Source organism: Astatotilapia calliptera, chromosome 7 (assembly GCF_964374335.1).
Source record: "Astatotilapia calliptera chromosome 7, fAstCal68.1, whole genome shotgun sequence".
Classification (NCBI taxonomy): domain Eukaryota; kingdom Metazoa; phylum Chordata; class Actinopteri; order Cichliformes; family Cichlidae; genus Astatotilapia; species Astatotilapia calliptera.
Genome location: NC_137428.1, coordinates 3,491,184 through 3,505,529, shown reverse-complemented (window position 1 = coordinate 3,505,529; position 14,346 = coordinate 3,491,184). Strand labels below are relative to the sequence as shown.

General features: G+C 40.5%; 1 protein-coding gene across 5 annotated transcripts; it reads right to left on the bottom strand.

Moving 5' to 3' along the window:
- Window positions 1-1,623: 1,623 nt before the first annotated feature.
- On the bottom strand, window positions 1,624-13,985 carry LOC113025109 (troponin T, fast skeletal muscle isoforms-like). 5 transcript variants are annotated; one of them, XM_080303382.1, is made up of 12 exons: window positions 13,720-13,985; window positions 11,844-11,884; window positions 11,582-11,592; window positions 7,840-7,858; window positions 7,659-7,704; window positions 7,451-7,567; window positions 6,912-6,989; window positions 6,470-6,583; window positions 6,287-6,399; window positions 5,999-6,089; window positions 4,967-5,007; window positions 1,624-1,936 (listed from the first exon to the last, which is right to left on the bottom strand). In XM_080303382.1, exons 2-12 carry the CDS (start codon window positions 11,861-11,863, stop codon window positions 1,903-1,905), a joined length of 684 nt encoding a protein of 227 aa, XP_080159508.1. In that variant the 5' UTR covers window positions 11,864-11,884; window positions 13,720-13,985; the 3' UTR covers window positions 1,624-1,902. The 5 variants fall into 5 exon arrangements, with proteins under 5 accessions (XP_080159508.1, XP_026028320.1, XP_080159507.1 ...); XM_026172535.2 differs by having other exon boundaries at window positions 13,654-13,808; XM_080303381.1 differs by lacking the exon at window positions 13,720-13,985 and adding an exon at window positions 13,654-13,717 and having other exon boundaries at window positions 11,000-11,592.
- Window positions 13,986-14,346: the final 361 nt, after the last annotated feature.

The window sequence follows — 14,346 nt, the reverse complement described above, 5'->3', positions numbered from 1 at the left end:
ATCTTTATATCGGGTAAGTACTTTAGTTAAGAGTGATGGTGACTGTCACAATAACTCTGTTAACAATTATAATATTCAAGTTATTTAAATCCCTAAATGACTAATGAAGGTTTGAGCTTTAAAACGCTTCTGAACAAACACAAACATTGTCCGATGCTGTTCCTGTGACCTTGACTTACATGCTGAGGCTCTGCTCCGTGGTACACAGACCAACAGCGCCATCATGTGATTCTACAGAAGAACTGCAGCAATTCCAGGTTTTGGTGTGTTTAGTCCTTTGCACTGCTGCCAACATCAGCACACATGCATTTGTGTCATCACTGGTATTTGTGACTCCTCATACTTGTTTGTGTTTTTCCTTTTTGGTGAATAAAATAATGTTTAGCAATTTAGCTTGTCTTGTCTCCCGCCATTGTCACTGGCTGTGTGGCAGCTTGTGACAAAATAACAGTGAAAGTGATCTTTTTCTTTTTTCCACAAATAAATCATTTTTTCCTAATTTTTTTCTGTTCAGGAATGCAGGTAAATATCAGTAATATGAAAAAATGTAATGTGCTTTCTAAACTTTTTTCAGCTTTTCTTCTAAAACTAATAAAAATGAATAGATAATAACAATAATGATATTTAAATATAATTTTTAGTAAAGTTACAGTAAGTTTTGTGAGGTTATTTAGTAGAAAAAAAGAATATTTTACTCCTAAATATATATTGATTAGTGTGTAATTATGTCTTTAACCAAACTGATGCATTCTCATAAACAGCAGCTGGCACCTGTTTGTGAAAGCTGCCATGTTGCCATGTCAGTGGCCGAGCTGGACATCGCCGTTCCATCTTATCATGCTTTATGTATCTGACTAGATTTCAGACACATATGTAGAAAACCAAAGGCAGAGGAGACAAGAACCTGTGGGGATTTTGAATCCTGGAGTCAAATATTATTTTATAGCTGCACCTTCAGCCTCATGATATGAAGCATCATACCCGTGTTTCATTGTCATCAAAGAAGCGGAAAAGCAAAGGAAAGAGACAGTGTGACAGGCCTCTGAATAAGATGTTATCCTCTTCTGTCTTACCTCAAGCCTCATCTCCTGAACTGATGTCCGGGCTGCAGCTAACAGCAGCTAACAGCAGCTAACAGAGGCTAAATAGCAGCGGTTACCGACAGAAAAGTAGAGGAAATCCTCAACAACTCCCCTCAGCAGCACTGTCATTGGACAGAAGTGAGCTTCACTGACTCATTGACTCATATCAGACTCATGTCACAACATTTACAGCCTCCTCCAGAGTAGCTGGACAGATTGACTGCGGTAAATAACGGAATGTTCCTTGCATTAAATTCAACATTTAATATGCTTTCATAAGCTCCTATCTTAGATTAAAAATAAGATTTTTTTTTATATAAGTAGTATTATATATAAACTGGTTTCCCTCCCTCAGTTACAAATGATAATGTGCATACTGATCACTTGCAAAACCTAAAATATTTGGAGACTCTGATAAAAGCAGGGCCTCTGTTTCCTGCCGGGTCATTTAACAGTGTTGAAGAAACGACTTTAAAATTACACATCTAAAAATACTGAACTTTATTGATTTACTAAAGAACAACAGATCTACAGACATGGCTTGAAGTGTCACACTTTATTTACAAAAATACTGAGAACCAAACAGTCGAGGGTGAGGAAGCGTGACGGCAACAAAGTTTAATGGTTTTTATTCCTACTGAAGAGCAGCTAAAGGCTCCTGGTTGCATGTTTCATAGTGTGGTTGGTTGGCTGCAGGGTAAACCTCAGCATTACAGGCTTCTTCTGAGCTAAGACCTTTGCCACAGCGTGCATTGCTTCATCAGGCATGTGTCCGAGATTATCCTGGTTTGGTTTCTGAGCACTGGCGGGCCGAGTTGATCTACTTTCTGCGGCGGGCGGCTCCCTTCTTGCTGCTGTAATGCGAAACGCAAAGAAATTGGACATATTTCAGAACTTTGAGCTGTTCTCACATTGTGCGATGCCGTCGATGCTGATTTGCAAATTTATACTCAAACTCAAACTTCAGAGAACAGCAGTGAACAGCTCAAAGACTCCTTTGTAGAAGTCAAGCACGAGGAGAGTGCAAAAACATGTTTTGCATCATCACATATGAAGCTGAGAGCATTTCACTAGCTGCAAGCATGTTTGTCCAAAATCTCTTGAGGAAACTGGCTGCTTAAAATAAAAATCTCTTCTCAGTTAAAGAAACGGATGGGTGTGTTTTTATCCAACCGTACAGATTTAGATTTTTGTTAAAATTTTGTGCAGCAATCATTCAAAAAAGTAACTGAAAATATTAAAATTATCTTTTTGAGATATGAAAAATATCTTAATTCAGAAAAAAACATGAAAATCCTCATAAATTGTTTAGGGTCTGTTTAGTGTATGTTTTGAGTGGGATTTTGGAAGCAGAAAAAACAACCCGGGAAATTCAGCTCGCATGCACAACTCATGCTGTACTTACCTGCATGGGCTTAATTAATCCAAAGGCACTACCTCAAATCCATCCCCTTTATTTTCGATCGTGTATGCACCGTTACAGTCGTGTTTGCTCTAATTAAGACCTGTGAGTCTGTGAGAAGCTCAGGCCTTAGACTGCTCGAAACGTCCAGACAGTTTTTGTTTTCTATACTTAATAAAGAGCATATTTCCCAAATATGGTCAACGTAGGCACGCAGCTCAGTATGTAAGCACCAAAGCTCCGCCCACCTGCTGCCAGAAAGAAAGCGAATGCAACTGACATATCGTGAAAGGTTTCATGTGTCATGTTTGATGTCTTAGGGTGAGTACTTAATGTTCAGGGTAGAAGCGTGATGATGCAGCTGCACCCTTCTATTAAACACCTCTGCATTAAGTACTTGTGCTCGTTAGTCTGGCTGACCAACAGAGTCCAAACAACATGACAGCTGAGATGTTTTTGGCCTGTGTCTGGACCGGGATTGGAACTGAACCATCTGTGGCATGTTACTGAGGTGTTCTTGTGTTTACTGTATGATTATTACTGTTTGAGGGATAAAACTAGTAGTCTTCTATCTAAAATTCATCATAAGATGCATGCTTGATTTTCTAAGACCTTTTCATGTCATTTTATAATGTTAATGATAAATTAAATGGTTAGGGTCAAGGCTAGGGTGTTATCACTGAAGGGTCTAAATCAGGGGTAGGCAACTCCAGGCCTCGAGTGCCGGTGTCCTGGAGGTTTTAGATGTGTCCATGATCCACCACAGCTGATTTAAAGGGCTAAATGACTCCTCAGCATTTCTTGAGGTTCTCCAGAGGTCTGGCAATGAACTAATCATTTGATTCAGGTGTGTTAACCCAGGGTGGGATCTAAAACCTGCAGGACACCAGCACTCGAGGCCTGGAGTTGCCTACCCCTGGTCTAAATTGACACGGAAAACAAATAATGCACTGTGATAACTCAGCTGTTATTCCTGCACACACAATAAAAGGCTGCTCTCTTAGACACTAAAATTTCCCTGCAGGGTGTCTAGTGTTTCATAGCTTGATGTACTCTGTCCCTATTAGTTTTCAGCCTTAAACCAACATGAACTGTCTCAGTGTGATGACAGTTATGTCTTTCCGAGGGGAGAGTTATCACATTATCACGTTATCATGTGGAATTAAATTAAGTTATACTTTGGGGGGGATTATTGGGTGCTGGCGAAGTCAGCAATGACAATACTCACTGCTTCTGCAACTCATCAATGCGAATCCTGTACGTGAGAACCTGGAAATGACACAGCAGCAGCTTTAACTTGCAGCAGGATACCTTTACCTCGGAGAACGACTCCTTCAGCTGAACGGGCTCAGTGGGCTGAAAGCTGCGGGCCAAAGCATCATGGGAAACCAAGGCAGCGCCGTGCATAAGAATCTTTTTGTTACCCAGAGTTTCTTCTGTCCTGTGATGTCACCAAATTAAGCACGTCTGCTGTGGTTTCCCACAAAGGAGCACAAACATTTAATTCCCCTTTAGCTCAGCTGTGAAACCTCACCAAACCCTGACTTACCTTTATGCTCGCTCAAACACATAGCTGAGGCTGTGTGATGTAAAACTGAGCATCACAGTCACTCAGCACCACCTTTACAGACACTTCAGATTATTCATCTGCTTGCAAACAGAGAGTTTGAGTCCAAAACTGGCACCGTGTTCATCCAGTTTCTCTTTGTTTCACCAACGTACAAGCAACTGTGGCTTACGACAAATATTGGAGTTTTACTAATTTAAAAGTGCGGTTGCAGTTCTCTGCAATGCATCCATTTAACATTAAATGCATGACATTAGATGTATATTTTACTATAATGCACAAATACTTCTACACGATCTGGAGTTGAACAACCAAACTTGGTATAGAGGCGCTTCTTGGGCCTATAAAGACTCTTGCCAAGCGTCTAAACGACATCTACCACCCCTACCTTTTTCTTTATTTTTCTCAGTAAAATATCTTATTTTTCTTTGCAGTTGTCACCTGCAAAACAGGTCAAACAGTACAGTAGCATAGTCATGTAGTAGTTACAATAATATAAACAGAGAGCTCTTGTGCTAATATAGAGGCTATAAATAGATTTATATATAGATATTATATACAGGTAAGCCCATTTTTTAAAGTATATGCAGGCAGGACCTCTGTCCACATTTAAACTCACTGAATATAAAATCAGTTCCAGTCATTTTAAGACTGGTTCTCTGAGATCCTTGTTTTAAAAAAAACAATCCTGGCAAAAAGTTAAAACCCCCACTCTTATTCATAAGAGGTTCCTGGAATCCCATGAGCACGTGTCACCTTTTGGAAACAAACTCCTCCGTCCTCTTTTGTCTTTCTCGCTTTTTAATCAGGTGGTGTGTTGTTTCCTATGTCAGCCAGCGGGGGCGCTCTGCTCTGACTTTCCCCGTGCTAACATGCAGGGAGCCGGCATGACTGCTGCTCAGCTGCACTACTTACAATTTACTGAGCTCCTCGATTCTCTTACGCAGGGTAGTAACCTGGAGGAAATCAAGAGTATATCGAGGGTTCAAATCCCGAGGTGACCTTGGGATGCCAACCTCATCAACCAAAACCAAACTACAACAAACCTGGCACGTCTGAAGCACCGAGTCATTTGTGCTCTTAACTTTAGACTATTTATGACTATTTATCTATATTATTAAATGGTCAAATTTAATTTAATCAAGATAATTTGAGGTAAAGTAAAAGTCTGTAAATAAACATAATGTTTAACAACAATCAAGTAGATAAAAGTTCAACAAAAGCAAATTTGTGTCCTCTGTAGCTGAATGTTTATTATATACTAATTATTAATTTGCATGTAACCAATGATTAATTATTGTATGTAAAAAATTAATAATTCATTATATACAATAATTGATAATATAATTTGTTGCATAAATGATTACTTACATATATGATTTCTTAAGTCATAAAAAATATTAGGTGTCCCACAAATCTTTGGATTTAGTGAACTATAAAAAAATCAAGAGAATCAAGTAAATAAGAACAAACTAGTAGTGAAAGAAATCCCACCTTCTGGTTTTTATGAAATTGTAATGAAATATTTTCAATGTAAAATGTCCTAAAAACCTTAAATTTTTTAAAAACATAATCATATTTTAGCATTCAGTTCAAAACATGTTTAGATTAATGTCAGGATAAACTCATCAACTAATTATGGGAATAAACCAAAAAAATGTGATAAAATATATGGAAAGATAACTTTTTGTCTCATATAAAAGGGAAAACCCAGAAAATGAAATAACACATTTTAAACTGAAATCAAAGAAAAGCAGGAAAATAGTTTTATGGTATTTAAATAAGTATTAAATAATTCAAATGAAAGAAATGTAAAATATTATGCTTTTCTCATCCCACTGACCTCTCTCAAACCCGTCTTATTGTTCTTGTCTAAATGCATGAAATTGGCTGAGAAGTTCTCAGTCAGAGACGCCATCGTGGGCGCTCACGAGGACGCCGTCTCACCTCGTACTTCTGCCTCTTCAGTCTCTCCGTGTGGTCGAACTTCTCAGACTCCAGCTGGGTCATCCAGTCATGCAGCTCTTTGATCTTTTCCCTGCAGCAAACACAAGAACACAAATAAACCAAGCAGTTCTTCTGACAGGTGGATTTTGCTTCTGGCACATTCAGTTCCTTGTCTTTACTTTGTTGAGGTTTTTCACCATTTTCTAGGACATTTCTAAGACGTTCAAACTATTTTACACAGGCGTAAAAGTCTAAGGTTATAGTTTTAGTTTCACAGCCGAGTCGTACTTCAGCTTATCCTCGTTCAGATGGTCGATGTTCAGCTGCTTGCGCCTGGCGGCCAGGATCTTCTTCTTCTTCTCCCTCTCAGTCTCTTTCTTTCCTCCTCTCTTCTGGTCAGCCTGTTTGGACAGATGCAGGTCAACAGCTGATCCCATAGACACGTGTGTGTCTGTCTGCATGTATACTGACTCTCTGCAGGTGACTGCTGTACTGGGAGCCCATGCTGGACAGAGCTGACTTCTTCTTGGCATCATCATCTGCCTTCTTCTTGGCATCAGCCTCCTCTCTGATCCGCCTCTCCTCCTGATTTGACAAAAAATACCTCAGAGTGAGACCTCTGCATCCACCACCCGCTCTCTGATCGTCCCTGGTAACCACCAATTTGAACAGAGTACTTACAACATCGGGTCCCAGGACTAACATTAGCTGCACTTATTCATCCTGAACCTGGAAAAACTGGCTTTAAATACTTGCTGCCTACAAATGGAAGTCACAAGAAACTCCAACTACGTTCGTTCTTTTCAAGGGAACATTTTAAAAGGTTATATTTATATATCTGCACCAAGACATTTTGTCTTTGCTCCATATATTCATATAGCAGTCACATTTTCATAGTTTGAAAATAACACACCTCACGTCTGGCCTGGCGCTCCTTTTCCTTCTCAGCGCGGACCCTCTGCTGCTCGGCCCTCTCGGCACGACGCTTCTCCTGTGGGACAGGAGCAAACGTTGGGTTAGAAAACAAAGATAACTCACACACCACACAGTGAGTGTCCTTGTTTTTGCTTTGTATCTCTACTAAGATAATTGAAAGATTTTTTTAATTACAAAAATGTAAAAATTAAAAATATAGTTTTTTATTGTTCCCATGATATTTTTTAGTGTTTTTATTGTTGATGTTTTGTCTTTTCTCCATTTGATTTGTGTCATTATCAGCTTGTCTGTGAGCCAAATTTTATTTAATAAAATGAATCACATTGAGAAGACATGCAGAGCCAGCAGAGCTCAGCCTTTAGAAGCCATTCCTTGGCCAGAAATGAGAGCCAGTCACCAACTGCAAAAGGCAGGAAGTATTTCCTGTGTGGATGAATTATTGTGGAAGGCTTTTTGCAATTTTCCAGTTCCATGGAAATATGAACAGATAAAACTACCCATTAGCTAAATACTTACAATCCTCTCCTTGAGGGCGATCAGCTCCTCCTCCTCCTTCTTCCTGTGCTCAAAGTGAGCATCGATCAGGGCCTGCAGCTCAATCAGATCCTTGTTCTGACGTTTCTTCTGGATGTCCTGTGGGGCGGATCAACAGAAGCAGTATTCAGCTGTGCAAAGAAACACCCGGAAATGAACAAAATCTCTTCTACACTGCAGGCGGACTTACATCAAAGTCCACTTTCTCACCGTCTGGGATTTTTGGGGCGGTGGGCCTGCAAGAGAGCGTGGGGGTTTTGAGTGTACTGGCACACTAATTGGAACCTTTCTTTGTCTTTTTTGCCCAAATAACTCCGATTTAAATGTCTACAGGAATCATTTCAAGTCAGACTACATAAGAAGGAACTTACTTGAACTTTGGCTTCTCCTCTGCAGGTTAAGAAGTGAAGAGGGGATGAGTGAATTTCACCAGATTAGAAAGAAAACAGATTATTTCACTAAACCCAAGCATTACTCAGTGTGGCTTTGGATCAAGGTGACAGATTAGACAGTTTAAAAGGATAGGCTATTCACTTTTTAAGTTAGGGTTAGAACAACAGTCAAATAAGAGCAAACATGTATTGCAAACAGTTTAAACAGGTGTGCAGTTAAAGTAAACCTGAATTGTTAACGTTGGTCTTTGGTTTCACACTGATACAGAGAATATGTCTTTTTTTGTTTTTGGCTTGACCCCAAGCAAAACATTTCCCTGTTTCCTTCATTTATCTGAACCCAGATTCTGGCGGCTTCATGCCATGCAGATGACAAGTGGCATAGCAAGAGTGTGGGGTTGCTGTGCAGTGAAGCACGTGTTAGCATTTCATATTCATTCACCCTTCCTTCTCCACTAGTGGTTCCAAATTTTTCACCTTCATATTTGGATGCCAATTAGGGCCAGCGCTCCTGGATTCACACAGACAGGTAAAATTTGGACAGACAGCAGGCGTTCCCTGAGTACAGATGTCAGACCTGGACACTGTAGTCCTTCCCAAAACCAGAATGACAGATTTAAGATTGAAGTTTTTAAATCTACATACCTTCCTCTTCAGTGGGGTCTGCATGCAGCAGGCATCCAAAACAAAAAGCAGAACAGAACAGCATTAGCGGGAAGCCTGGGAGCTGCAAACTGTACAGAGTCTAACTAAGGCACACAGCTGATCTACTCAAGCTTAGCATGTTTAAAAAAAATAAAGAAACTGGTTACCACAATCAACTGATTAAGAAAGCCAGCTGCTTATAAGGGCAAAGTTTTACCTTTACTTCGATAACTAAGATGGTAAAACAGTAGTTCAATTTGTACTGAATCACATTTATGTATACGGTAATATTTTTCATGTTAGCTTTAAATTACAAAAGAAAACAAACAAACTGTTTACTAAAGTTATAGAAGGGAATAAGCTGTCAAAAAATCCAAACTTATTCATATTTCTACTGAAGGGGTTGAGATAAATACATCCCTTAAATATTAATTGATCATTTATGATTGGCTGCACCAAGTCCTTGTTTTTATCGAGGTCTCAGCTACACCTTACCCTGCATTCACCCTTTTCACCATAGAGGCTGGACTGAGAAGATATAGGGATATGTACGTAGTTTTAAAACAAATTAGCATGTTTTATTTTTGGCATGTTTTGGCATATTTTTTGCATGTTACATGATTGAGCAGAATACAAGATTAAGAGGAAGATGAAAAATGAGTCTATTTTTTAAAATCTTTTTTTCCTCCTATTAGCACTAAGGGTTGTCTTCCCACAGGGAGCAATCAGATGTAGCCTATCCTGCAGGTATGGTACCAATTTTATCCAATTTTTAAATCCTATCAAAGAGAGTAATTGGTTGCATGTTGTGCAGTAGTAAACACAGGGTTGAAATAAAAAAAAATCTATTTTCTATTTTTCTATTGGTTGTCTTAGATTTTTCAACTCTCAAATGATTTTGTGGTAATATTTTAGCATACAGTGAGCTAGGCTAGTGGAAAAGCCACCTAGCAAGAACTGTAAAATCATTTGTTACTAAAGAAGCAGATGCAAATTTAATGGTGTTTAGAAAGATAACTCCAAAAACATGTCCCAGCTTCTCAAAGATAACATTTTTAGAATGGAGAGCTAATGGAAAGTTAAAGTATTAGCACAACTCTATTAGCTATAGCTGAAGGAGTGAGCTTATTAGCATGTTTTCACTTTCTGACCATAGTAGTTCAAACATAGCATTTTCAGCTTCTGCATGAACTCATGAACTCATTCTCTGAATTCATGTGGAGGTAAAAGAAAGGTAGTGTTAGCTTAACATTAGCAGACATGGAGAAGGTATAGACCAATCTCACAGCAAAATGTTCAGTGCTAAGTGTTCAGGATACAAACATGTTGTGTGTTTACAATACAGGGTGTATAACTGTGGACATTTTTTGTGGGAAAAGAAGTTGGGAAAAGGCTAAGTCTGTCTAAAATTAACCAAATGCTTTTAGTTTGCAAACATTGAAAGAGCATAGAAAAAAGTGCGGGTGTGAATGGGTGAAGAGGCAAGTTGTGTAAAGTGCTTTGAGTGCTCAGATAGAGCTATATAAGAAGCAGACCATTTACCTTTTACCATAACCAAAGGGTGATTGAACATAAACTAGAAATGACAGTAAAGTCAAATATAAATAAACTCAAGAGGTTGAATGTCATGTCAACTTTCACTGAAATACTTTAGGGGCTTTTCAACAATCATGTCTTGTGGAGTTACATGTATACGAACATAATTACATGTTTAAAGCCTTTATTGTGACACTCATGGGGACCAGCATTGCTCCTGCTCATTTTGCAGTGAGACTGGGCTGCACATCAGGGTTAGTTATATCGAACTAACTGGCTGTAGCTGCCGGAGCGCATGTGACGCCTGGGAAAGGATCCAATACCCTCTTCCCCCCTTCATGCCACATACCTTCAGGCTCAGGTTCTGGTTCTGGTTCTGGTTCTACCACTGGTTCTGGTTCTGGCTCTGGCTGTGGTTCTGGCTCTGGCTCAGGGGCCACCTCAGGGGCCACCTCAGGGGCCACCTCTACCTCCACTACTACCTCCTCTTCTACAGCTACACAACATGCAGCGAGTCAAAAGGGGAGAGGAAGGGCAGTGAGAGGGTTAATGGAAGCAGGAGAAATGGAAGAGGGGAGGAGGCGGTCAGTGGATGAAAGGAGGAGATGTGAGATATGAGATATGAGGAGGTTCGTGGTGAGGCAGTTCAAACGAACTGTCACCGGATGATGCTAAAGCAGGTGAGACCGCAAGCAGTTACAGGAAAGAAAAGGTCAGTCACTCATTGATGAAATGTGATCGATTCCTGGAAATACCTGCACTGCAATTGGATGCAGTCAAAGACAAAAGAGAGATTCTAACCTGTCGCCAACCAACTTTGTTTACAACCTGTGTCTTCACTTATCTCAGGTTATGTTAGAGTTAACTAGCATGCCACAAAAACCTGTTCAGGGACGACTAACAAATTAGTATCAGTGACGTGAGACTTATCATCCGGAGTCTGGAGGTTGTGTCTTACCATCGTATTCTTCACGTCCGTCCGAGAAAGAGAGGAGCAGAAGAACATTATCAAAAGATCCCATATGTACCCATTTTTGACAGAATACAAAAGCAAAATGTGGGTACACTGGGGATCCATGCTAAGCATACACAAAACAGTCCTCATGAGCTGATTGGAGCAAAACTTCCAAGTTGTTTTCAAAGTGTGTTCAGCTCAGGAGGACTGCACATTTGCAGATTGTCATGCAGAGCTGCAGGACTCTCTGCCAACAGGACTGCGCCGCTTTATGCGATTTATGTTTCTAAAAGTTTATATTTTAATCTCACAAAGCATAAAAGGCACTGTCCTGTTGTCAGTGCTGGTGTGGTCATTTGCTTGAAGGAGAGAGAGCATTATTGCACAACTTGAATCTGGAGGAGTCAAGCCAAACCTGCAATTTGTCCAGTTCAAATAACTCTCTACAGGGGATGGAAAGTCAGTTAGACAAGATTCAGAAGTAATCCTGGGCCTTTAGCATGGAACTCCCGACTGTACCTGGACCTAATTTTAGGAGTGGATCATTTTTTTAGATATATAATCAGGAGTGGTGGTGCTACTTACCCTCGACCCCACTGCAAAACAGAACACAAAGGAATGCTTAGAATTGTTGCAGCTCATCAAAATCAAACATGAAAATTTGTGGTTTACAGTGAAAACGGCTATTTGACTAAATCATCTTAGCTCAGGATCTTCTTTATTAGTGTTGTCCAGCAATTTAAGATTCTAGCTCACAAAAAGGCCTTAAGTCAAACGTTTTTTGGCCAATCTACTGCTAGAAGATTAAAATCTTAGAATTTGTGAATAAAAATGTGGGTTGACTTACACTTCCTCTGTGTCGGACATGATGACAGTGGACTTTGCAACCTGAAATCAGAAGAGAAAACAGAAACTTTAAGTGTGTGTAAGAAGCGACTGCCCAGCCTGCATGTATTTATAACTCAGGATTAAGTTGCAGATGTCTTAAATATGTCTCAGTGGCTCCACCCAGACCATACCTCACCCTGCCTGCCTGCACAGTTTTCTCCAACACCTCCACAAAATAATAATATAGAAATCTTTGAGTAGAATTATTTAGAAATGATTGTCAATAAAATTTATCTTGCATGTTGCATTAAAGGCATTCCTAAGATCTGTCGCTTCCAAATCTTCTTCAGTTTATAATTAGACTGTCGACTGAAATTTGAGCCTCAGGGCTGAATTTGCTTCTCTCATGATAAGTGAGAAGGAAGCCAAACATAGATTTATGCAAATAGTCTTTTTTCCAGCTGCTCAGAGGATAGATGTTGGGCTGCTGTCGGGTGAAAAAAAGAAACCTTAAAGAAACTTAAATCTTTTCCATCACCATGTGTCAAAGAATAAAGGATGCTGCCACTCTACAGTCATCAACAGTATCCTGATCCTGCTGGAAAATCCCGGTTTGGATCTAAGATCTAATCAAAAGCCTGCAATGATAAACACACATGACCTGGATTTATGCATGATTTAATTTCCCAGTGATTAGATTTCGGATTAGTTGCCCATTGGCCTCACTAGCGTGAGACCACCATGAAGGCGTCCGACATCACAGCTATTTCCAAGAGACAGCTGCACAGGTCCCACAGATCCAGTTTCAGTGCACCCACTGTTAAAGATTGGGTTCCTTCTCCTGGACCACAACCCATCATTCCACCTTCATTTCCTTATCAGGCTCTCCTCTCACATGGTTCCTTCAATCATCCTTCTGAGGATCCCTATCACCTGGGGGAACTTTGCTCAAGAATTAAAATAAACCCAGGAAGGCCGCCTTGAAGGTCTAATTCCCAAATGTCATAAATTCCAAGCTCGGTGTAATGACAAAATGACGATTCCTTTACATCCACTCGTGAGCCCCTCGGCTCCTGTTCGAGATGATAAACTGTTTATCCTCAAGCTATGTGAGGTTCAGTTTGAGAACATGCCACGCCCTTTCACAGCTTCACCAAAATGTAACGTAAATAAGAGAAAACCTGCAATCCAGAAAAGATCTGAGGTCAAATACCAAAAACAACAACGGGATTAGTCGCCGCAGTTCTCGTGGTGTTATATAACTCGTTAGTGTCACCTTCTGTCTCCTGAAGCGGAAAGCTGCTTCAGAGGCTTTAAGCCAACTGTAAATCCCAAAGGCATGAACCCCCACTGGGTCACTGGACTCAAACCAAACAGCAACAGGAACAACAACAAAGTCCAGCTGCTTGTCTGGTGAGAACCTAGAGAACTTTCAAATGTCTGAAACATCAGCTGAGGATTTTAGATAGATTACAAACTTGCTAAAAAGTAATCCAAAGGCTGAGCTTCTTTTGGGTGCTCACAGATACAGAAAGGCACTAAACACAAGTTGTTTACCAAGGTTTCAGGCACTCAGCACCGTCAAACACTGGACTTCATTAACAGGGTTCAAACACAGAAGAGGGAGGCCTTTTTTACTCCGAGATCCACTATTAATTGTTTCCTTCTCACACCTGCCCTCAGCAGCAGCCTCTGCTACTCATGGCAGTGATTTTAGCACATGTGGACTCAACTGTCCTGAGGCTGGGTGATGTTTGGGGGACATTAGGCCTAAACCTGAGCTTCCTCGCTACCATTCACACTCTCATTCACTCCCCTTACTTCCTTACCTCAGAAAAGCTGAAAGAAACGAGCTCCTGCTGGCCAAGACAGGCTGTAAGGTTCTGCAAACTTACCGCGCTGATTATGTCCTTCTGTTATAGTGATACTCGATCCGCTCGGCCTCCCTATTGGCCAAAGAATGAGCTCAGAGGCGAGGCCGTCCACCGTGGCAGAACATGGTCCACGCCTTTGCTGCCCCCACCTCCTTCCTCTGGCACTCAATAAGGAGATGGATGGGTCGAGTGCTAAGGAGGGAGGCTCAAGTTTGGAGAAGGGGACAGCCAAAATGACCCCAGGATGCTATTCTGGGGCTGCTGCATTAGGCAAGCAAATTTCATCTGAGAGCGAGAGATGTTGGACGTCAGGGAAGCGAGGCAGGTGGTGTTTCTGATCCTCCCACAGAAGTCTGGGACACATAAACATAATGTACAGCATACTTGTGCGAGCATGAGAAGCTGAGAGATTTGTCAGTTCAAGCTGTAAATCCAACATGTTGAACCACCTCTTGTTTTGAGGCTTTGATTCGCTGGTTTAAAAGAATCAATCTGACAGACAAATATAGTCCTGCTAAACAGTGGCTCTGATTCAGATCGTTTTTCTGACTGCAGTAGCCCAGAATGCAAAAGCAAATACTAGATGGAAATGTTTTGCCATCACTAGTGCATGGAAGTATAGTTAAATTTAATGATATAAATATTTAA